The sequence below is a fragment of the Jaculus jaculus genome, chromosome 13, assembly GCF_020740685.1.
Source record: "Jaculus jaculus isolate mJacJac1 chromosome 13, mJacJac1.mat.Y.cur, whole genome shotgun sequence".
Lineage (NCBI taxonomy): Eukaryota > Metazoa > Chordata > Mammalia > Rodentia > Dipodidae > Jaculus > Jaculus jaculus.
Genome location: NC_059114.1, coordinates 48,972,213 through 48,997,714, shown reverse-complemented (window position 1 = coordinate 48,997,714; position 25,502 = coordinate 48,972,213). Strand labels below are relative to the sequence as shown.

The window sequence follows — 25,502 nt, the reverse complement described above, 5'->3', positions numbered from 1 at the left end:
AAACTCATGAATCTATTGGGGGTCATCCATTCAAACTACCACAACATACAACTACCGTACATCTTCTGGTCTTTTTCGTTTTCCCCTATTGAAACTCAGAGAACACTTGTTTTCCTCTCCCTGACACCTACCACTGCACTTCATGTCTATGGATTTGACTAGGAACTTCATGTGATTGCCTTATTTCACAGAGCATAAAAGTTACCACATGTATATAAATTTCCTTTTTTTAAAAATTTTGTTTTTTGCTTTTTTGTTTTATTGAGGTAGGTTCTCAGTCTAGCCCAGGCTGACCTAGAACTCACTATGTAGTCTCAGATTGGCCTTGAACTCACAGCGATCCTCAGTGCTTTCATGTACAAAAGGCAAACACTCTACTAACTAAATTATATCTATAATCCACTTAATGGCTTGAAAAAACACAAATTTATTATTGCAAATTTGTGGAGGTCAGAAGTTCAAAATAGTTTTTATTGGACCAAGGTGAAGGTATCAGTAACACTTCATTTCTTCTAAAGACTGTAGGAAAGAACCTATTTCCTGGCTTTGTGCCATCATTGCATCAGCATGGGGGAAGTAGAGAGAGGTAAATGGTGAATGCTCAACTAACTTCTTCTTAAAATGTTCAGGAACCCAGTACATGGGATGGTGTCACCCATGGTGAGGGTGAACCCTCCTACCTCATCTAGAAATTTCCTCACAGTCATAAACAAAGATTTTTTCCTGTGTGATTCCTGTCAAGTTGAAAAGCAGATGAACATCACACCTAGTATAAAATAATACAGGGCTGGAGAGGTGGCTTACCAGTTCAGGCATTTGCCTGCGAAGCCAAAGGATCACAGTTCAATTCTCCAGGACCCATGTAAGCCAGATGTACAAGAGGGAGCATGCATATGGTGTTCGTTTGCAGTGGCTGGAGGTCCTGGCATGCCCATTTCCCCCTCCCCTTGCCTCTCTCTCTCTCTCAAATAAATAAATAAAACTTAAAAAAATAAAAAAGATAACACAATTGTACGTTTGGGAAATTAGGTCATGGACATCTGTGTTGGGACCAATATTCTGTTTACAACTTAAGCAAACAGTTCATTTGTTTAGGCTGAAGTATTTTAATAACTATACTTTTGTGACTGAGTTTTACTAGGGAAGAACTGAGTTCTAAATTTTATTTTCCACATTTAAAGTATATATGACAGTCACTTAAGATGATAAACAAATATTTGTTGAAAGGCATTGAAATATGTAACCTAAAATGTATTTTAGATTATTGGTTTTGTTAACACTTAAATTTATGTCCGTGTATGAGCTACTTCTGAAATAGTCTATAATAGAATCGGAACCATACTAAAGCAGCACGTAAATCTTCCCTTTGTCCCTTGTAAACTTGCCATAACACTGTTTCTGTGGCACTCTGCTTAAACCCCAGCCTGCTTATGCCATCTGTTTACCTAGCCATGGTGCTCTTCCACTTCATACCAATGCCTTTGCCTTTCCCTGATTGCCTCAATGCTGGACTTTAGCCATACTAGGCAGTCAGGTGGCCCCTACATGTAGGCCACTTGTTTCTCAACCTCTGGCCCTGGATCATGGTGTTCATTTCCTAAAACGCTGTCCTCGCACATTGATGTTGGTCGCAGTCGTGCTCTCTGAAGCCTCATCTGCATGTGTGTGCACAGTGGACATGGTGGTACATGCCTGTAATCCTAGCACGTGGGAAGAGTATGTTGCCTCTTTTTTCGTTTGCTGTGTGTAGTATGTGCACTTGAAGGATGTGTGCATATGTGAGGTAGATGTTGGGGGTCTTCATCAGTCACTCATTTATTTATATACTTTGGTTTTTTAAAAGGCATATTTATTTAATTATTTATTAGAGAGAGAGAGAAAGAATGGGTATGCCAGGGCCTCTAGCTGCTGCAAATAAACTCCAGATGTGTGTGGCCCCTTGTGCATCTGCCTTACATGGGTCCTGGGGAATCAAACCTGGGTCCTTTGGCTTTGCAGGTAAGCGCTTTAACTGCTAAGCCATTTCTCCAGCCCTCCCCCCCCCCCTTTTAAGGTAGATTTTCACTCTAGCCCAGGCTGACCTGGAATTCACTATGTAGTCACAGCATGGCCTCAAACTCACAGGGATCTTCTGACCTCTGTCTCCTGAGTGCTGGGATTAAAGGTGTGTGCCAACATACCCAGCTTTCATTTATTGATAGAGGATCTCTCACTAAACTCAGCTGCAGATTTAGCTAGTCTAGCCAGCCAGCTTGTCCCAAGGAGCCACCTGTCTCCACCTCGTGAACACTGATTAAAAATGCACATCACAGCACTTACGTGGGCGATGAGGACCCAAACTCAGACCCTCACAGTTGCATGGCAAGCACTACCAAATAAGCCATTGCTCCAGCCCTTTGCCTAGTTTTGGTAACTGTTGGCATTTATTGGCTTGCAGCAGCCTCACTTAACTCTGCTTCTGTTGTTATGTAGCATTCTCATTGTGTATCTTTGTGTCTGTTTATTAACACAGGCTTCTTGAGTGGTCACCAGTCTGCACTTGGGGCCCACTGTCATACACTGTACCTTACTCTAGGACTTGGGGCCCACTCTCATACACTGTGACCTTACTCTAGGACTCGGGGCCCACTCTCATACACTGTGACCTTACTCTAGGACTCGGGACCCACTCTCATACACCGTACCTTACTCTAGGACTCGGGGCCCACTCTCGTACACTGTGACCTTACTCTAGGACTCGGGACCCACTCTCATACACTGTACCTTACTCTAGGACTCGGGGCCCACTCTCATACACTGTGACCTTACTCTAGGACTCGGGGCCCACTCTCATACACTGTGACCTTACTCTAGGACTCGGGGCCCACTCTCATACACTGTGACCTTGCTCTAGGACTTTAGGAGAGCCTGACTCCAAAAATGGTCACATTTACAGATTCCTGTGATTAGAACATACCTTTTGGGAGGACACAATTCAACACCTCACACCCCTTCCCCCCTTATAATACTGCTGTGGTACCTTGTAGAGGAAAAATTTCAAAGTATTTATTGTTTAAATTATACAGCCATAGAGAGGAATCCATTATTTTATTCCTTTTGTTTGTTTGTTTGTTTATTTGTTTTGTTTTTTTGAGGTAGTCTAAGCTGACCTGGAATTCACTATGTAGTCTCAGGGTGGCCTCGTACTCACGGCAATCCTCCTACCTCTGCCTCCTGAGTACTGGTATTAAAAGCGTGTGCCACCATGCCTGGCTCATTATCTTATGCTTTTAATGGAAAAGTCATCTCACATTTTATCTGAATGTGTGTTCTCTGTTTTGCTCTCTGGTTCATAGTGCATTTTTTCTGTTCATTCTCACATATTTGTCTTTTATGTGACTCACACTGAAAGCTTATGTATTGGATACCAGACTTGCTTAAAGATGTTTATGCCCTAACTGGGGAGATCAAGTATCTCAGAGTAAAAATAAGAATAATTAGGCCAAGTTGTAGATGGTATCTACAGTTTCTTTGGGAGATGTCAGGAAACTTTGTGTAAGGCAACTGGTCTGCACCTTAAAGAATCAAGGATATGTTATAATAAAGCAAGGGAAAAAATAATGTTGCATTCAAAAGAATAACTAATAAAATACAGAGCCATGAAATAATATGCAGAAATTAGTGAACAAAGGCTTAAGATCTATATTGCAAGCTAATAGAAGATGAAATTGGAAGGTAAACTGTTACCAGGTTATGAAAATAGATTGTGAAAGCCGGGCAGAAGACGGAGTATTATTTGGTCTTTAAGAACATGAGCTGTCAGGCTTTGCAAGCAAGCACCTTTAGCTGCTGGACCATCTCCAACCCAGCAGATAGATAAAATTTAAAAATGAGGGACTGGAGCACCTTAGCTTAACTTAGTGGTTAAGGCGTTTGCCTGCAAAGCCAAAGGACCCAAGTTCAATTCTACAGGTCCCACATAAGCCAGATGCACATGGTGACACATGTGTCTGGAGTTCATTTGCAGTGGCTAGAGGCCGTGGCTCGCCCATTCTCACTCACCTTCTCTCTCTCCCTCTGTCTGTCTCAAATAAATAAATAAAAATAAATGTCTTTTTAAAAATAAAAAAATAGGGGCTGGAGAGATGATTTAGTGGTTAAAATGCTTGCTTGCAAAGCCAAAGGACCCAGGTTTGATTCCCCAGATGCATAAGGTGGTACATATGTCTGGAGTTAGTTTACAGTGGCTAGAGGCCCTGGCATGCCCATTCTCTTTCTCTATTTGCCTTTCTCTCTCTTTCTCTTCCTCCTTCCCTCCCTCCCTCTCTCTTAAATAATTTTTTTTTAATTTCAAAAATAGAAATTTAAAAAGTAGAACATGAGCACTAGCTACAAACATGGGTTTGAACCTTGACTTAGCCTTTTGATCTGTGTTCTGAGGAAAGTTATATGCCATTTTGGAGTCCCATTAGCCACCTTTGAGGTAGTTCTAAGAATAAAATAGGATAATATATGTAATACATTTATAGAAAAATGGCATATTGGAATTATCAAACAAATGATATACTTTCTGGATTTCACATACCAAATACATAAGAATAAGGGCATGTGTGGAGAATTTAAATAATATATCATAGTCAGTAAACCAGATGTAGAATTTTTTTATATACTTTAAAAATTCAGGTGAAAATTAGTAATGATTTTTACTACCAGATAAACCTTAAAAATAATTTTCTTTTAAACAGCCGGGTGTGGTGGCACACATTTTTAATCTCAGCACTTGGGAGGCAGAGGTAGAAGGATCACCGTGAGTTCAAGGCTGCCCTGAGACTACATAGTGAATTCCAGGTCAGCCTGGGATAGAGTGAGACCCTATCTCAAAAAATTTTTTTAATTAAACTTATTTATTGATGATTTTTAAGATAGGTAATTTATTTTACTTATTGACACTTTTGGTCATATATACCTCTCATTACCTTCTTTTCTTTATCCTTTCCCCACTGAACCCCTTCTTTCCAACTAGTCCCATTTTATTGTGAATTTTTTTTCATGGCCCACTGAGTTTACTTAGGGTTGCTTGAATGAGATTGGATGGGGGTGTGTTTCTTTGAGCATGGACAACCTAACCAGTGGCTACACCACTGAAGAAAAGGTGCTTCCCAGTGACTGGCAATAACCCCTAAGGGAGCCCTGGGGAAGTCAAGCTCCTTCGTCATCAATGACAGAGAATTAATGATTCTGTTTATTCAGGTAACAGTGGCCATTGTTTGCCCATGAATGTACTAGTCATGTCATATGAAAGACAGCATTCTGCAGCACTCTTCTCCATCCACTACCTCTTACATGTATTCCAGACCCTTTTCTGCAGTATTCCCTGAGCCTTGGCAAGAGTGTCCCATTTAGTGCCAAGCACTCAGCAATTGTTTAGTCTCAGGACTTAGATGAGTTTTCAGGCTCCCTAGTAGTCCCTGCCTGCTGTAGAAAGAAGCTTCTCTGACCAAAACTAAGCAGCACCAGTCTATGGGCATGAACATAAATATTTAGAGGGAAGTTTAATGGACACATCTTCATTTAGCCAGACCACAGTAGTAGTTTTCCTCCTAGGGCCTATGGCCTCCCCAACCACATGCTTTTTTTATTGTTGTTGTTGTTTGGGTTTCTTTGTTGTTGTTGTTTTTTGTTTTACAAGGTAAGGTCTCATCCTAGCCCAGGCCGGCCTGGGATTCACTGTGTAGTCTCAGGATGTCCTCGAACTCCTGGCGATGTTCCTACCTCTACCTCCCAAGCGCTGGGATTTAAAGGTGTGCACCACCATGGCCGGGTAGCGACAGCCTTTGATGAGGTTTTCAGTACCAGGCAAGTGTTCCCTCCCATAGAGTGGGTCTCAGAGCCAGTCATAAAGCAGATGTTTATTCCTATAACAGTATTGCTACTGTTGTGCCAATGAGCACATCTTACCTAACTGACCTGTTATGTAGCACAGAGTCCACCACTGGGTAAGGCTGTGGATGTGTGGGTGTTGTTTTCTTGCCAGCAGCTCACGTAGCATCCTCTAGTACTATAACTAGCCAGTAGGGAGGAAGCTTCCAGCTCAATTCCACATGGGTTTCTCTGTGTCTTGTAATAGGGTCTTATGATCTAGTTCTAGTGGGCAGCCAAGATTAGTGGAAAAACCTTGCCTTTTTTAACTTATTAACAATTTTCATATGTTTACATAATGTGTTTTAAATTTTTTAAAATTTATTTGCAAGCAGAGAAAGAAAGAGAGAGAGAGAATGAACACACCAGGGCCTCTAGCTGCTGCAATTGAACTCCATATACATGCATCACATTGTGCCTCTGGCTTTGTGTGGGTACTGAGGTGTTGAACCCAGCACTTTCCAGCTCTATGACAGCCAGCCAGGAGGGTTCTTAGCTTAGCTCCAGTTTGATTTTTCCATATCTTGCAACCAAAGCATGTGGTATCTTTAGTATATAGGATCTTGAAATCTAGTTCTGGTAGGCAACAAAGAGAAACCTGTATTGTTCTGGGGGCCTCCCTGACCAACATCTCACTTGGATATATCCCACCCCTGGCACTTGGATTTTTCTTTAATAATCTATGGCTTTTAGGAGCAGCATCTACCCATGCTTGTTACTTCAGTTCTAACTTTATTTATTAGAGAGAATGTGTTAGTATGGGCACACCAAGGTTTCCTGCCACTGAAAACAAACTCCAGACGCATGTGCCACTTTGTTGATCTGGCTTTATGTGGGAACTGGGAATTGAACTCAAGCCATCAGGCTTTGTAAGCAAGTACCTTTAATCACTGAGCCATCTCTCCAGACTGCTAACATTTTTTCTAATGATATTCTTAATTTGCTAACAAAAAGGTAGGTTAAAAAATTCATATCTTTCATTTTGGCTAACCACCTTCCACTCCCCTTTGCACTTACCTTTTTGCCCCTGGTGTTCCACCCTACAGGTTTCATATTGCATGGGCTCTATCCCCTCCCCTTGAGCCTCGCTTCTCCTTCTTCCCACTCTTGTGACCCCTTTCCAGCTTCCTAGCCTCTACTGATTCTCACTCCAACTTACATGCAGATCTAAAGATTCAAAGGTAGGTTCTGCACATGAAAGAGAACATGGGGCATTTGTCTTTCTGGGTCTCGGTTCTCTCACTTACTATATTTCTGTCCAGCTCTGTCCACTTTCCTGGAAATGTGATGTATTTTTTGGTTTGGTGCTAAATAAAACTTCATTGTGTATATGTATATCACATATTCATTATCCATCAGTTGATGGGCATCCAGATTGATTTTTTTTTTTAATAGGTATTGTGAATAGAGCAGCATTCAGCATGAATGAGCCAAGTATCTTCGTAAAGGGTATAGAGTTCTTTAGGGTACATGCCCAGGAATGGTATAACTGAGTCATATGTTAGTTAAATTTTTAGCTATTTGAGAATTCTCCACACTGATTTCCATAATGGCTGTACCAGCTTGCACTCCCACCAACCAGGAACAAGGATTCCTCTTTTTCTATACCCTCACCAGCATTTGACATTTGTTTTCTTTATGATAGCTATTCTGTCTGGGGTGAGATAGAATCTCAAAGTAGGTTTATAACTTGTACTTCCTTGATGTTAAAAGATGTTCATCCTGTTTAAGTATATTTTTATTATTTGTATTTCTTCTTTAGAGAAATCTGTTTAGTTCCATAGCTCATTTTTAAAATATTTTATTTTATTTATGAGAGAGAGAGAGAATGAGCATGCCAGGGCCCTCCAACTGCTGAAAACGACCTCCAGATGCATGCACCTTCTTATGCATCTGGCTTTACATGAGTCCTAGGAATTTGAACCTGTGTTCTCTGGCTTTGCAGGCAAGTGCCTTAACTGCTAAACCATCTCTAAAGCCTTATAGCTCTTTTTTTTTTTTTTTTTTTTTTTTTTTTTTTTGAGGTATAGTCTCACTCTGGAGTCTCAGGGTGGCCTTGAACTCACGGCAATCCTCCTACCTCTGCCTCCCAAGTGCTGGGATTAAAGGCGTGCACCACCACGCCCAGCTCATAGCTCATGTTTGATTGGATCAATTTACTATTTATTTACTTGAATTCTTTGTATATTCTAGATATCAATCCTCTGTCAGATGTATAGTTGGCATAGATTTTTTTCCCCCATTCTGCAGGGCAGCTTTTCAGTCAATTAAATTTCTTTGCTCTATAAACTTTGTAATTTTATGAATTTGATTCTTGGCATTATTTCCTAAGTGACTCTTGTCTTTTTCAGAAAGTCCTTACCTAAGCTTATATCTAGAAGTGTTTTCCCTATTATTTTTTCATCTGACAGTTTCAGTTTCAGGTCTTAAGGTCTTTGATCCATTTGGGGTTGCTTCTTCTGCATGGTAAGAGAGATAAGGATCTAGTTTCATTTGTCTACCTGTAGGGTAGTTAATTTTCCAGCTTCATTTATTAAAGAAGCTATCTTTTCTCCAGTGAATATTTTTGACATTTTTGTCAAAAGTCAGATGGCTGGGGATGGATAGATGTAAATCTTATATTCTATTTCATTGTTTTTCTATGTCAGGTTTTTTTTTTTTTTTTCTTTTTGGTTTCTCAATGTAGGGTCTTGCTCTAGCCCAGGCTGACCTGGAATTCACTATGTAGTCTCAGGGTGGCCTCAAACTCACAGTGATCCTTCTACCTCTGCCTCCTGAGTGCTGGGATTAAAGGTGTGCACCACCATGTCCAGCCTATACCAGTTTTTATTTCCAGTATCAGGCTATTTTTTTTTTTTTTTAACTATGGCTCTGTAATACACCTTGGAATCTAGTATGGTAGTAATACCTGCAACCTTATGGGTTTTTTGTTGTTTTGTCTTTGTCGTTGTTGGGGATTGCTTTGACTATCTGAGGGTTTTTGTGTGTGTGTGCGCTTCCAAATGAAATTTAATATTGTTTTTCTTTGTGTGTCCAGGGGAGGGAGGCATACACATGCCACAGCACCCATGTGAAAGGACAACATAGGGTGCCAGTCATCTTTTTTTTTTTTTAAATTTGAGAGAAAATGGGGGCACCAGGGCCTCTAGCCACTGCAAACAAGCTCCAGATACAACATGGGTACATGTATGTAGCCACTTATAGGATGTAAAAATATAAGTGAGAAGACTGAATATCACCACCTATGAGGCCTTACTAGAAAAGAGAGACACAGAATGGATAAGAATATGCATTAGTTGTTAGAAAAAAAAGTTAAAAGTGGGCTGGAGAGATGGCTTAGCAGTTAAGGCTCTTGCCTGCAAAGCCAAAGGACTAGGTTTGACTCCCCAGGACCCATGTAAGCCAGATGCACAAGGTGGCTCATGCATTTGCACTTTGTTTGCAGCAGCTAGATGCCCTGGCATGTCTGTTCTCCTTTTTTTCCTCTCTCTCAAATAAATAAAAACTTATATGTATATAAAAGAAAAAAAGTTAAAGTGAATGAGGTGCATCCTTCTTGGAATTAAAGCCTTTATTAAAATTAGTATATTGATTTAGAATCTGGCAGTTTAAAAATTTTTGTATTTCTTAAGGTTTTTCTATTTCGTCCTTTTGCATTCATTATTCTTTCCATTTTAAAGTTTTAGTTGTTATTAGGATCTCTAAGATTGTGGTAGATAAAAGTGGCAATAGTAGCCAGGTATGGTAATGCACATCTTTAATCTCAGCACTCAGGAGATAGAGGTATGAGTACTGTTGCAAGTTCAAGGCCAGTCTGAATCTATATAGTGAATTCCAAGTCAGCCTGGGCTATAGCAATACCCTACCTTGAAAAAACAAACAAACAAAAAAAAAAGTGGCAATAGTAGATATCTATCCTCTGTTGGTTAGTGTTAAGAAATATTAAGGAGCCAGGCATAGTAGCTCACACCTGTAATCCCAGGCCTTGTCTGGAATTAGAAGTGTGAAGTAGGAGGATTGCTGTGAGGTTGAGGCTAACCTGGGCTACTGAGACCCTGTTTCAAAAAAAATTTTACATAGAGGGCTAGGAGAGTGATTCAGAAGTACAGTTCTTGTGTAGCATACATCAGGCCCTGGGTTCAGTTCCTAGCATGAGAGGGCAGGGAGAGGAGAAAACAGGAGAAATGGAGAGATGGAACTTTCCCACTTGAAGTACCATAAGAACTGAATCCCAGTGATATAACCTCACATCAGAGAATTCAAATTGGCTCTCTGTAGGCCTTTCACTTATTTAACAAATTAATGTTTGACACTAGCATAACATCCTCTTGGAGGACTGTAGATACCTGTTTAAATGGCTTTAGTTCTAAAACAAAACTGTTTGCATAACTCAAATGCAATGAAGTCTTTTACATTTAAATCTGTCCCTGGGGCTGGGAGTGTTGGAGCATGTGCACAAGGTCCAAGGTCCTTAGCACCTGCATGCACACACTCGCACAAACACACACTTCTGTTCTTTTTCAGCTTTTGCTGTTGTGTAATAAGAATAGATGCATTCCTCATGGCTGTGCTTTTGTTCCCCAGGAGTGTTTGTTTAAAATATTTGAGTTACTACCTTTATCATATACTAAAATTACTTGGGTTTGCTCTCAGATTTTAAAGATTGTGTTCCAGAGATTGATCTTTTCATCTGCTAAAATTACAGCTTTTAAAAAAATCTCTTGCACTGGAGAGATGGCTTAGTGGTTAAGGTGCTTGCCTGCTAAGCCTAAAGGACTGAGGTTCGATTCCCCAGCACCCATGTAAGCCAGATGCATAAGGTGGCACATGGTTCTGGAGTTCATTTGCAGTAGCTAGAGGCCCTGGTGTGCCCATTCTGTTTCTCTTTCTCAAATAAATAAACAAAATCTTTCTGTATTCTTTGAGACAGGGTTTCATGTAGCTTAGGCTAGCCTTAAGCTCACTAAGTAGCTAAGGATGACCTCAAACTTCTGGTCCTCCTACCTCCACTTCCTGCAAGCTGTACTGGAGCTGGAACCCAGGCTTTCTTTTTTTTTTTTTTAATTTTTAATTTATTTATTTGAGAGCGACAGACACAGAGAGAAAGACAGATAGAGGGAGAAAGAGAGAATGGGCGTGCCAGGGCTTCCAGCCTCTGCAAACAAACTCCAGACGCGTGCGCCCCCTTGTGCCTCTGGCTAACGTGGGACCTGGGGAACCAACCCTCAAACCGGGGTCCTTAGGCTTCACAGGCAAGCGCTTAACCGCTAAGCCATCTCTCCAGCCCGGAACCCAGGCTTTGTACCTGCTAGGCAAGCACTCTACCAGCTAAGCTACATCCCCAGCAAAAAAAAAAAACCACTCTGATTTTTAAATAACTTTGGACTTAACAGAAAATGAAGAAAAGTAGTACAGAGAATTAGTTTCCATGTACCCTTCATTTAGCTTCCCTAGGTGTTAACTTCTTACACATCCTTACTGTGATTATCAAAACAAAGAAAATTAACCCATTGGAAGCCAGGTGTGGTAGCACATGCCTATAATACCAGCACTTGAGAGGTTGAGGCAGGAGGGTTACTATGAAGTTAAGGTTGGCCTGACCTACAAAGTGAGTTCAAGGCCAGTGTGGGCCACAGTGTGAGACTGTTTTGAAGGAAGGGAAGGAGGGAGAAAGGGAAAGGGAGAGAAGACAAAGAGGAAATTAACTGGGCTGGAGGGATAATTTAGTGGTTAAGGCATTTGCCTGCAAAGGCAAAGGACCTTGGTTCGATTCCCCAGAACCCACGTTAGCCAGATGCACAAGGGGACACGCGTCTGAAGTTCGATTGCAGTGGCTGGAGACCCTTCCGCGCCCATTCTCTCTCTCTCCCCCTCTTTCTCTGTCAAATAAATAAATAATTTTTTAAAAAAGAGGAAATTAACTGATTGATATTGTATATCAATTACCATTTTAATTACAAAGACTTTGTGCCATATTTTAACACATGGTGGATCTGTTATTTTCCTATTTTTGCTAGTCTAGTTTTTGTGTCTAGCTGCAAGAAACAAAAACTAAAATAACTTTATGTACTATTTTTATTAGGATTTTAAAATTTATAAATTAGGGATTCTTCATGTCGTATATCTATAATATACAAATATGTCTTTTTATTTGTTGAAATCAACTTTTCTGCTTTTCAGAAACACCTTGTTTTATGTATATATTATATATACATGGGATTTTCCCCCTTCTATTTCATCTTCTGTCTAGCTTCTGTTTATGCATGTAAAGGAAATATGTCTGTTTTGTACTAAAGTATATTAGTAACTTACTGTAGTAATATTTAGTTAGTTCTTTCAAATATTCCAGGTGTGTGATTATTTCATGTGCTTGCTTTCCAAGTTCATTCTTTAGTTTAATTGTGTTAACTAATGATGTTAGTCATAGAATGGCAACAAGTCAGGCCCTTCCCTAACTGGGACTAGATCTCCTGCTGCCATGTAAGTATACTGCTTTGGGGGGCTGGTATACATTATGTTAAGGAAGTCTGGCTGTTTGGGAGCTGTTGGTTTGGTGCTAGGGATTGATTGAACCCAGGGCCTCACAGATGCTAAGTAAGCGTGTACTCTACCATGGAGCTATACCTCTAGTCCAGAAGTTTTCTTTTTTAAATCATTATTTTCAATATGAATGGCTATTAGATTTGTAAAATCATCTTCAACATGGTTATGGATTTTTTTTATTTTTTTATTTTTTTTTTTGGCTTTTTGAGGTAGGGTCTCGCTCTAGCCCAGGCTGACTTGGAATTCACTCTGTAGTCTCAAGGTGGCCTTGAACTCATAGTGATCCTCCTATGTCTGCCTCCCGAGTGCTGGGATTAAAGGCATCCACCACCACGCCTGGCTGGTTATGGATTTTTTTATCTGAAGATCTATTAATACATCAAGTGATATAACCAATTTTCCAATATTTACAGTTTTTCATTCTGAATCTGTTTTTTGAGACAAGGTCTCTCTACATAGCCCTGGCTAGCCTGAAACTTGGGATACAGACAGTGCTGGCCTCTAACTTGAAGCCATCCTCCCATCCTCCTGTTTGTTCCTATCAAAGCTAGGATTCCAGGTGTATATCACTTTGCCTGGCTTCATTGTAAAGAGTGCTAACAGACACATCTTTGATGTTTTTTCACTAAGACAATAAAAACAGTTCTGATTTAAAATTAAAAAAAAAACAATAATCCAAACTTAAAATAGTAGTAATGAATCCTCCATATTTGATTATACTTGAGTATCTTTTGCATATCTGAAGCCTTTCTGCTCTTTGCCTCCTTTTTTCCCTCATTGAACCTGGAGATCCCCATTTTTTAGCTAGACTGGCTGACCAGCAAACCCCAGCAGTCCTCCAGTCTCTGCTTCTGTCAGCACTACGGTTACAGGTACACATGGTCCCACTCTACTTTTCTGGTGGCGCTTGGATCAAACATAAGTCTTCTTGGTTGTGCAACAAGTGCTGTAACCCAGAGCCATTTTCTCGGTCCCCCTTTCTTACAGTCTTACAAGTTTATCAATAAGCATTCGTACCGAAGTCTAGGTAGTCTCATTTTGCTGTCTTTTACTCTGTCCCACACTTAATGCAATAGGGAATCTTAAGTGAACATCTCACTTACTGGTATATAACTTTGATGTTTGTATGCTGTCAGTAAAGTTAAAGATTCAAAGAATCTTTAAGACATGACACTATAATGTGATCATGCTAGTTTCTTTTGTTTGTTTACTTGTTTGTGATGCCAGGCATTGAATCCAGTCCCTTTGTACTCTTGTCACTGAGTTACACCCCCAATTAAAGGAAACATTGTTGAGTGATTTACAGTTAAGATATATTTGGGGGTCTGGGAACATGACTGAGCAGTGAAAGGCACTTGCTTGCTAAAGGCACTTGCTTGCTAAGAGTGCTGGCCTTGTTTCAATTCCTTAACCACCCTCCATAAAGCCAGATGTAAAAAGTGTCCCAAGCATTTGGCATTTGTTTGCAATGGCAAGAGAACCTGGTGCACCCACAAATACATATTTTACTATATATTTGATATGAATTTCCTATGATTACCTAAAAGGCATTTCAAAGTAAATTCATGATTTCACAAGATTACATAAAGCAAATTTTAATTGGGAAGAAGAGATGGCTACAACCTAAAAGGCTTACAATAAGGTAAGGAATTTCTCCATGAAACACCGGATTTTCCCATAAAATTAGAAGAAACACCCTGCTTCAGGAGCAGGAGGACTTTAGTAAGTAGGATTCTGGAGAAGAGCAGAGAACAGAGATTTAATTGTCCATCTGAAGAATTAATTTTTTTATCTCTAATGAGCAGTTTTCATGGTTCTGCCCACCTTGTCTGTCTTTCTCTCTGTGTGATTATGTAAAGTTACAACCTCTCTGTCTCAACATACCTCTATACATTTTGTTCTCTGGTTACTACTTTTTCTTATTTTACTATTTTAGTGTGAATATTACCTATAATTGTATTTGAAATTAAGAATCTTAAGGCCTAATGATTAGAGTTCATTCAGATCACATGTTATATGATATTCAGTGTGCTGTATATTTATAACACAAAATAGATCAGTCCTGAGTTCCTTCTTCATGTTTAAGGTGTTTCCTTTCCTCAAGAGATTGGTTTACTTGTCTTGTGTCCTTTGGTATAGGGGAGGAAGGTTTAACCAGAAGTTCAGTTACATGTACATTTTTACTATATAGCATATTTGCTTACACTTTTATTTTTCAACCTACATTTTGTTACTTAATCTTAACAGTTTTTCTATAAGTTAGAGCAGGTAGTGGATGCCATTTACAAATAGTGAGTGAATTAAAATGAAGGAGTAAAAGTTACCTGATGACCAAATCTGAAATTAAGACATGTGTCTCCAAGTGAAAGTTCTCATTCTTTCTAACCATCCAGCCTTTTGTAGGGGATCCCCAGCCTCAGATCCCTCCTTCCTTTTCAGGTATCATTGAGTCACACCCAGTTTATCAGTGACTGTGGCCTTGTAGAACTGACTAGATCCAAACCCCTTGATCTGTTGCTAGGGTTTTCCAGTTGACACAACTTTGTCATTGTCAAGACTAACCCATGCTAACAGCATGTCAAAACCTTTTAATGTATATATAACATGTGCATTTTAATCTAATAAGTATTTAGAATTGTTCTTAATTCTATTTATTCCAAAGTAAATTAATAATATTAAATGAAAGAGAATCTGGCTTCCTTGACTTTCTTGACTAATCCTTATATACATCCTAACATTCTAAATTTGTCATGCCAAGGATTTCTTATTACCCGGCTGTTTTCTCTGCCTTATCTTGTCACCCCTCTTCTTTCACAATCATGTTATTAACTTCCAGCATCTGCTTCACTTCTCTTTGACAGTCTTTAGTTCTATGGCCATCCATTTTCTTTTCTTTTCTTTTTTCTTGCCCATCTATTTTCTTTAAGTATCTGTTAGCCTCAGTTTGAATGCAGTTTGTCCTAAGACCACTTGGGCTATTCACCCTATCAATATTTAAAGTCTCCTTTGTGACCATTTTGAAAATGACTACTGTTTCATAAAATCTTAGCTCTTCAGAACTACTTCATCATGGATGATGTTTAGTGTGAGCCTGTCATTAACTGAAAGTAAGACAATGAGCTATATAATCTCATTAATCCATTTAGGCTCCCTAAAACTTATAATGATGTCCAAATCCATAAAGTAACATTACTAATATCAGTTTCTTATCAATGATTACATTTCCTAAAGTTTTACATGTAATACTGGTTAAAACATCTCTAAACCCTTGGGGGGAAAAAAAAACTTACATCATAGAAGTCTTACCCACTGATGGAAAGGCAAATGTATTCAAACACTACTGAGGTTCTGTCTTCTATTTTAATCCTGTTTGTCTTCAGCTAAGGCTCCTTATATTTAATCCTGCTACTTCACTTACCAGTTCTGAGACCAAACCAAAGCATAAACAAGTCTTTATATTACATATCTTGAGAGTTTTGCTTTCTTTGCCCCTTTCTTTAAAACAGGCAGCCATTTTTTTTTTTTTTAGTAGTGAATTTCAAAATCCTTTTTAACCTTATAGGTCCAAGGGTAGCCAAGGATGGCTGCAGCTTCATATGATCAGTTGTTAAAGCAAGTTGAGGCACTGAAGATGGAGAACTCAAATCTTCGACAAGAGCTAGAAGATAATTCCAATCATCTTACAAAACTGGAAACTGAGGCATCTAATATGAAGGTATAAAGACTATAACTTAACTGTAGCTTATCCATTTTTATTCAGTATTCCCTCTAGTAAATTTCGGGTAGGTAAGACATTCCTTATTCAAAACTAATATGTAAATTCTTTCTTGCAAAAGTTAGCATGCTCTTATTGAGATGTATTGAATTTATCTAATGAATCATATAAAGAAATTAACCTCAGTAACTTTATTTTTTAAACTTAAATATAAGAACCCAACTCCACCACTGCTCTGCTAGGTTTAGTAGCAAGATTTTCTTTGTAGTTCATGGAAAGTACCTTCTTTCTAGAATTGATCTCTGTATTAAGTACAACTACCTTCCCCCACTCCTTCAGATCTTCTCAACTCAGGATTGCAGTGATAATCAAGAAAATCAGGATGAACTACTGGGAAGAGCCCCAAGCTAGAGTCAGTCAGGACCTGCTCCTAGTCCTGATTTTGCCACAAGCTGAGCTACATGACCCCTTCTGAACTCTTGAACGCTTAAATTTTTGTCTTATTTGGAAAATACTGGTATAACTCCAGCCTAGATTATTTCCATGATATCTTCAAGCCTTAAAATTAGTTTGCTAAATAGCAAGGAAAGTTGCAAAGTATTCAGTCTTACAGTGGGGGAAAAATACTTTAGTTTCAAAGTAACCAAGATTAAAACTTTAGCTGTTTAAATTTCCACTGAGGCAGAATCTCTTTTCACTGGATTAAATAACTTCATGAAATTGGAGATTATAAAAAAAATCATCTCCTTTCCTTTTAAAAATTCTGCCTTGTGCTGTTTCTTCTGCCTGCCTGTTTTCACATCTTGCTTCCTGACTGAGCCTAATTCTCTGCTTTTCTTGTTCTTTACTTACTTCTTAGTCTATCTAGCTCCTTTCTGTGCATTTCAAAGTCTCCTTTATTCTCTAGGCTTTTTTTTCTACCACTGAAGAAACTGTTCTTATTCCTCTTTTACCCTTTATATTCAGTATCCTAACAGTTCAGCCATTTGCTCTTGCTATTTTTCCTACCTATCTTTCTCTTGTCCTTTTTCTACTCTACTTGCCTGTTTCTGTGATAAAACTCCCAAGTAATAACACCTCCAAGATACCCTGCCTCATGACCTTTTGGTAATAGGTAGACTATAAACAAACTTTTTTTTTTCTTTACCACGAAACTTATTTTCAGTAACCTTAAAAACACCTAAGTCAATAAGGGTCCCTCTCTCTTTTTTTTTCAAGATCTCACTCTGGCTCAGGCTGACCTGTAATTCACTATGGAGTCTCAGGGCGGCCTCGAACTCATAGCAATCCTCCTACCTCTGCCTCCCGAGTGCTGGAATTAAAGGCGTGTGCCACCATGCCTGGCTGTCTTTTTTTTTTTTTTTTAAAGCCAGTTGTTACCTTCACATTTAACAACATAGTACAGCTAGATAGTAGATAACTGATTTTCAATGTACAACTCTGCAATCTCTAATTTTCTGTTTGTCTCCTTCACAAATACTAGCTTGGTTTTAGGAATTTATTTATTGGGAGAGATTTTAACCAGTCCTTCATACCGAAGTGGAAAGTTTGTTAGGGTGACAGTGTAAGTCACATACTTAACTTTCTGCAGTGGAATATCAGGTTCATAGAGTTGGGGTAAACATCAGGAATTCTAATGAATTTCAGATATGTCTGAATTCAGTGGTCAGTTGATTTGGTACTCATCTCTTGTTTCTGCAGAAATCCTTGCCAGACCCATTCATATATTTTAGTAGGACTGAGCATATGACAGCATACCAACTGCAACCTTAAGTGAAATTATTCATGCATCTGCTCCTTTAAAACGCTGTATTTAAGAACAGGAACTGTAATATATTTGTTTTATCTTAAAATACTGTTTGTAGAAAGATACTTTGAAACTACTGATAATTATTTACACTGGGTTAAAGTTAATGCAATACTGTGGTTATTCTAAAAAACAAAATCACTAGACTTTGCAGTACATTATATAATATTGATCATGTTTCCTGGTCATTAACCTATTACCACAAAGCAAGCAAGGCATACCACACCTCCTTTAACCATATTATTTAAACTAAGGATATCTAAACTTTATGCAGTAATACCACCTACTGGCAAGAAAATATACTGCCTTGCTGATGGTTATATGGTGTTCACAAACTATAAACTAAATACAGGAACAAGAGATATTCAGGAAACATGCATTTTCGAGGTATAATTATGGCCTTGTTACTGTATTTAGAAAGGATTTATGTTTAAATATACTATTAAAATATCTTGCCAGGCATGGTGGCACACGCCTTTAATCCCAGCACTCGGGAGGCAGAGGTAGGAGGATTATCATGAGTTTGATACCACGCTGAGACTACATAGTGAATTTCAGGTCAGCCTGAGATAAAGTAAAAAATGATGTTGTAAGGCAGTGAGTTCACCCCCCCCCCAAAAAAAAAAAAACTGTCCTATGTAACCCAGGGATAGAGCTCTGTGGTGGACCATTAGATTTGGAACCCAGCCACAAAAGAAAAAATTCAGAAATGATGTCTAAGATTTGTTTTTAAAGTAAAATCTGGACTGGAGAGGTGGAAATTGAAGTACTTGCTATAAGTGTAGGTAAAACAAGAATGCTTGAATCATTGAAAGGGAGTTTGAGAATAATGGGAATTTGCTATAATATTCACCATACTTAGATATGTTTAAATTTTTCCATAATAATAAAGCAAAACAGAGGTGGTCTGGAACCAGATAAATGCAAAATTGTATCTAAACTTAAGAAAAAAATTGTAGTCAAGATCTTGTTATGTTGTCCAAGTAAGTCTCAGTCTTCCGGGTTCAAGTTACCCTCCTGCTCTGCCTCCCAGGTAGCTGGAACTCTAAACAGAAACTAGTGCGCCCTGTCTATTGTCTATAAATACACACAGACACAAATATTTTGCTCAAGTTACTTACCTTTTATGTAGTGAGCATAGCAACAAATCACAGCTTTATGAGGATAGGAAGCATGTAAACTAAGAAATGCCATATTATAGGAAGACTTATCAGTGGGCAAGTTATTATTGAAACATTTACATTACTTGCTGCATTTTGGTAAAATGAAAGGTAGCTCTATAAATTTAAAACTATATGCACAGTATCTCTTCAGATGGCAAAAAAATAAAAGCTCAGATTAGCATATTTCATAATTTACTGAAATTTACAAATATATTTGTAGCTGGTAATAAAAGGAACATCTGTGATCTCTGAGAAAAACAGCTGGTTTAAGTAGCAACTCCTTTAAATGACAGTTGTGTATTAATTGCCAATAAAAACAGCATGTTGTAATTCTCTGATGTCTCTAACTACTTTAACTATTTTTAAAAACAATGTGATTATGTAATATTACTCATTTTTTAAAAAAAGTTTTATTAATTTGAGAGAGTCAGAAAGAGAGAGAGAGACAGAGAGAATGAGCGTGCAAGCGCCTCCAGTCAGTGCAAATGAACTCCAGATGCATGTGCCGCCTTGTGCATCTTGCTTACATGTGTGTTGGGGAACTGAATCAGGGTCTTTGGCTTTGCAGGCAAACACCTTAACCACTAAGTCATCCCCCAGCTCCATTTTTTTTTTAAATGAACATGTTTATTAATTTATTAGAGAGAGGAAGGAGGGGGAGAGAGAGAGAAACTCCAGACACATGCACCACTTTGTGCATCTGACTTTGCATGGGTACTGGAGGCTTGAACCCAAGCTATCAGGTTTTCCAAGCATGTGTGTGTAGCCACTAAGCCATGTCTCCAACCCATTGTTGTTGTTTTTTTTTTAATTTTTTATTTATTTATGTATTTGAGAGCGACAGACACAGAGAGAAAGACAGATAGAGGGAGAGAGAGAGAATGGGCTTGCGAGGGCTTCCAGCCTCTGCAAACGAACTCCAGACATGTGCGCCCCCTTGTGCATCTGGCTAACGTGGGTCCTGGGGAACCGAGCCTTGAACCGGGGTCCTTAGGCTTCACAGGCAAGCGCTTAACCGCTAAGCCATCTCTCCAGCCCTGTTTTTGTTTTTTTAAGATTTACTTTTTACTTATTAGTGAGAGTGAGAGACAGATAGAGAATGGGTGCACCAGGGTCTCTATAGCCACTGCAAACAAACTCCAGGTGCATAAGCCTGAGAGAATAGACTAAAAGGCAGACTGTTAGGAGGCAAGCCTTGCCACAGGGAGAGAAACTGTTTTCATACAATAGGTCCTCTTTAAGATTTTTGTCTGATTTTGAACTTTTTGAAGCAGGTTAAAGACCTGAGTTCCACAACTCTGGAAACAGAATGTTTAGGCAAAAGACAAATGTCACCAGACAATCAAGCAGAGCTGAAAAGACAAAGTGACATGTCCTATAGACTTGAAATGCTGAGATCTGTCTAACATGGCTGGCTTTGTATTTAAGACAAATACCAAGTTTTAAAGTTGCATAGGGATAAGAGCTTAAAGGCTAAAGAAATAGAGACATGTCATATTTTTAATCTAAAAAGAAGGACAAGCTGGGCATGGTGGCAAATGCCTTTAATCCCAGCACACTTAAGAGGCAGAGGTAGGAGGATCACTATGAGTTCGAGGCCACCCTGAGACTACATAGTGAATTCCAGGTCAGCCTGTGCTAGAGTGAGATCCTACCTTGAAAAACCAAAAGAAAAAAAAAAAAAAAAAAAGGACATATACAGGGAACCAGTAAAACCAAATCAGATGTGTACTTAACTAAAAACTGAACTAGGTTCCAGCTTACCTAGGGTTTTTGGTTAGATGGAAGATATTAACCCCCAGTAATGGAAAGAGCAAATTCTGTCAGGTATACTACAACATGCACAAATATAAGGACAAAAAAACTGGCTGGAAAAATAATTTGTAGCATTCTCTGAGAAAAGCATCAAGAAACAATTTATATGAGGAAAGAAAACAATGACATGAAGAGTAGGAGGCAGTGAACATTATCTTGCAAATGTAAATCAGTATTCTAGTAGAACATACTTCAATGTGATATATGAATGCTTATATTGTAAGTTGTGAAACAGCCAGTTTTATGTGTTCATTTGTCTTATGGTCATGTTGCGGCAAATTTAAAAGGCATGGACACTGAACGTATAACCCTTTTTGTGCTTCAGCAGGTCTCTGAATCTCAGTTGGTTGAAAATTATTTTGATGAATTAATTTGATGAATAATTATCTTGATGAAAGTTAAGATAGGACTGAGAAGATAGTTCAGTGGTTGAAGGGACTTGTTTGCAAAGGCTGCTGGCCCAGGTTCAATTCCCCAGTACCCACATAAAGCCACATGTACAAGATGATACATGTATCTGGAATTCATTTGTGGTGGCAGGAGGCCCTGGTGAACCTCTAGTTTGTTATCTGTCTCTCTTTCTCTCAAGTAAATAAATAAATAGGGTTTTTTAATTGAGGTATCTTTATTAGTATGTTTCATTATGACCTTCCATACATGCATATAATGTACTTTGATCATACCTAACCCACTACTTGAATATGTATCTAGCATCTTCCGTGGATATTCCCATACTCATATAATTACCACTATTACTGTTACTGGGATGTAACACAATGAACAATGATTTGTATATTTAATATGCTTTATAGCTGATGGCCTGGTTTCAGGAACTGAAATAACATTTTTCCTTACGATAATTAAATGCCAAAATACAAAATCCTGTCTTGGAGAGGTTTTTAGAATGTCATTGCTTTAATATATTAATGGTCTCTTTTCCATAGGAAGTACTTAAGCAGCTACAAGGAAGTATTGAAGATGAAGCCATGGCTTCTTCTGGACAGATGGATTTACTAGAACGTCTTAAAGGTAGATTTTTAAAGGTGTTTAAAAGTAATTTTTAGGCTCAGATTGACTACTCTTGATTTGGTTTCGCATCAGTTTTCTTTGTGTATTATCTCTGTCTTATCCATTAGGATATAATTGTTCAAGTACAAATACAAATCAAGTCTTTTTGCTGTCATTTCTTTAGGTAAACATTTAAGTGGTTTTTAATGATATGATTTTTGATTTCTTCTTTGAAAGTTCCAAACTCATTTTAAAATTTATTGTATCCTGCCAGTCACTAACCAACACTTCAGTATGCCACAGACTTCAGGGCAAATATGTTGAAGGAGTATTGTCTTCCTCTGTTTCATTTGGGATACAAATGCTTCTTACATACATAAGCAGATTATAAGCCATTTTAACCGAAAATTTTAAATGTCATTCTCATTTTATTATCTAAAATACCAATGTCAGGCAGGCACAGTACTTCGTAAAAATTGAAACTACTCAGTGAATTTACTTTTATGGTCTAGATAATATCTAGAGGGAATCTTAAGGATAGACAGTTTCTATAGCTTTCCTTTGACATGTTTGCTTTCTTCCTGACTCAAGCTCACTTCACAGAGACAGTTGAATCCGGTTCAAAATAATTATTTAGTGTATATTTATAATTTAAACATAAACCTAAAATTTTACTTTTGCCAGGCATGATGGCATACACCTTTAATCCCAGCACTTGAGAGGCAGAGGTAGAAGGAGCCCCATGAGTTCAAGGCCACCCTGAGACTACATAATGAATTCTAGGTCAGCCTGGGCCAAAGCACCCTTCCTCAAGAAAGCAACAAAAAATTTTATTTTCAAAATAATGTGTTAACTTTAGGAATATTTTTCATGACTTAAGGCAGTTACTGCATAAAAATTTGTCTCTGTTTTATTTAGAACTTAACTTAGATAGCAGCAATTTCCTTGGAGTGAAACTACGGTCAAAAATGTCCCTCCGGTCTTACGGAAGTCGGGAAGGATCTGTATCAAGTCGTTCAGGAGAGGGTAGTCCTGTTCCCATGGGGTCGTTTCCAAGAAGAGTCTTTGTAAATGGAAGCAGAGAAAGTACTGGATATCTAGAAGAGCTTGAGAAAGAAAGGTAACTTTTGCTCATTAGATAGTGTAAGTGCTGACTTACCATATACTCTGCATTTATCGATGTTCTTTGTAACAAAGGATATCACTCACGGTTTCATGGTAGGAATAGTTGACACCCAAAGAACATTTTATATTGTCAGTATAAAGAGAGAATGCTGCTAATCATATTTATATATTAAATATAAAAATGGAAAGATGGAATTTTTGGGGATTCTACAGACTTGTTTTATTACTTAAATCTTTCAAATATTCTATACATTGTGTAATATGCCTAATCCTGGTATTTATATCTTGTTAAAGATATAAGCAATTTTCAATTGAATTTCTGGTTATCTTTTGAAGTAAAGGCTCTGTGTCTGTTAGATCAAGTATAATATGACTCTATTATGGAATGCCTATCACAAGTGACCACAAATGAAATACTTCTCACTTATTAATTTTCTTATCTAAAAAAATTGCTAGACATATGGAATAAGTTCACATGTCTTATAGCTAATATATTCTTTTTTTAAAATAGGGATTATCTTTCCACAAATGCCAGAATATAGGTTATTATCAAGAATGCTTATTAGTGTTAGTTGACTCACAAAATATCCCCTAATGCACAGATGTTATCTTATCTTTCTTATCCCTAAAAGTTCTATTACACATTCAAAATTATAAATGTGCATTACATATTAGCTCTGTGACCTCTGTAAAAAAAAATTATACTTGTGGAAATTGTTATTGAGACCATATATAGAATATACCCAAAATGCCATAAGGAAACCTAAAAGAAAAAAACAGAATAACCCAAAATATTTCAGTGAGTAGCAAAAGGCCTTTTATTACTTTATAATTTGGGGTGTGTCCATCTATTACCAAAGGTGAAGTTAAGCTTTTCTTTCATCTCTTAACTTTTCAGGTTTTTATTTTCTACCCTAAACCTAGACCAGTAGAACACTATCCTGGAAAATAAAGAGTAAATTGGAGCCCATGCTCCTCCATCTCCTTGTCCCCTTTCATTTTAAGAGCCAAAGGACATGGGAGCATACCAACTTTATAAGTAACTTATTTTGAGTCTGGTTTTACTAGCAAAGAGTTTTGGAGAAAGATTTAATTTTTTTAATATATTTTTTTTTTATTTGAGAGAGAGAGAAAGAAAGAAAGGGTGCACCAAGACCTCCAGCCACTGCACATAAACTCCAGACATATGAGCCATCTGGTGCATCTGGCTTATGTGGGTCCTCAGGAATCAAACCTGGGCCCTTTGGCTTTGCAGGCAAGCACTTTAACCACTAAGCCATCTCTCCAGCCCCAGATTTAATTTTTGAAATAAGTTTTATTGCAAATGCTAGCTTACAGCTATTAGTAATGAGTACTTATAATAAAATACCCCTTTTATCTAAATGTCTCTGATACTTGAAGGGTGAGTTCTTGTTTTCTGCCTTGGTATTACTTATTTCTTGCCAGTGTTCCAAGGTTTTGAATTTAAATCCATGAAAAGCTTACTTCATCCCCAGAATATGGCTCAACTTCTACTTCAGACATGATTACATGCCACAAAAGATTGATTTAGCTGGGCATGGTGGTGGTACACACCTTTAATCTAGCACTAGAGAGGCAGAGGTAGGATTGTGATGAGTTTGAGGCCGGCCTGAGTGTACACAGGCCATCTTGGGCTAGTACAAGACCCTATCTTGAAAAAATAAAAAGGATTGACTTATCTGAAGAGAAAGATGTACTAATAACTAATATGGTTTTATTCAAAGGTTCTCAACCCTGGCAGACTGATTATTAGCATCACTAGGTTCACTTTATTTTTATGTTTAAAAATTTGGAGCTAGGGCTGGAGAGAGTGGTTAACAGTTAAGGTGCTTGCCTGCAAACCTTATGGACCCAGGTTTGATTCCCCAGTACCCACATAAGCCAGATACACAAGGTGGCACATGCATCTGGAGTTTGTTTGCAGTGGCTAGAATCCCTGACATGCCCATTCTCTCTCTATCTGCTTCTTCCTCTCTCTTCCCTTCTCTTCTCTTTTGTCTCTCTCTTTCTCTTGTAAATAAATAAACAAAATATTTTTTAAAACACATATCTAACATATTTTTAAAAATATTTTATTCATTTACTTTCAAGCAGAGATAGACTGGTACAGAGAGAGATATAGAGATTAAACAATATCCTTCTTTCTTTTTCTATTCTATGACTGTTGAATCTGTACTCTATAAATGCAGCAATTGTGTATTTAATTTCATTTTATTGATACTAATAAAAGTTAAATTATGCTGTATTGTTTCCTAGTAAGACAAAATGAGACAGATGGGTCACCAATTGCAGACCAAAGAAACTATTCCATACTAGTCTAGGTTTATAAAGCCAGTGGGTCTGTTAGGATTGCTACAGGAGAATGGGTGAGGAGTTGCTTAGAGGAGCTTGGGTGACCAAACAGCAG

General features: G+C 38.1%; 1 protein-coding gene across 9 annotated transcripts in view; it reads left to right on the top strand.

Annotated features, from left to right (window-relative positions):
- Apc (APC regulator of WNT signaling pathway) overlaps nucleotides 1-25,502 on the top strand; it is a 141,936-nt gene that overhangs the window by 46,970 nt on the left and 69,464 nt on the right. For 6 of the 9 annotated variants that reach the window (XM_045132437.1, XM_045132433.1, XM_045132430.1 and 3 more), the window contains exons 2-3: nucleotides 21,886-21,970; nucleotides 22,868-23,069. In XM_045132437.1, coding sequence (XP_044988372.1) covers nucleotides 21,886-21,970; nucleotides 22,868-23,069 — 287 coding nt within the window. Of the gene's footprint in view, nucleotides 1-16,003; nucleotides 16,157-21,885; nucleotides 21,971-22,867; nucleotides 23,070-25,502 lie in introns of those variants that run through there. The other 3 variants (XM_045132431.1, XM_045132439.1, XM_045132434.1) reach the window with 1 other exon arrangement.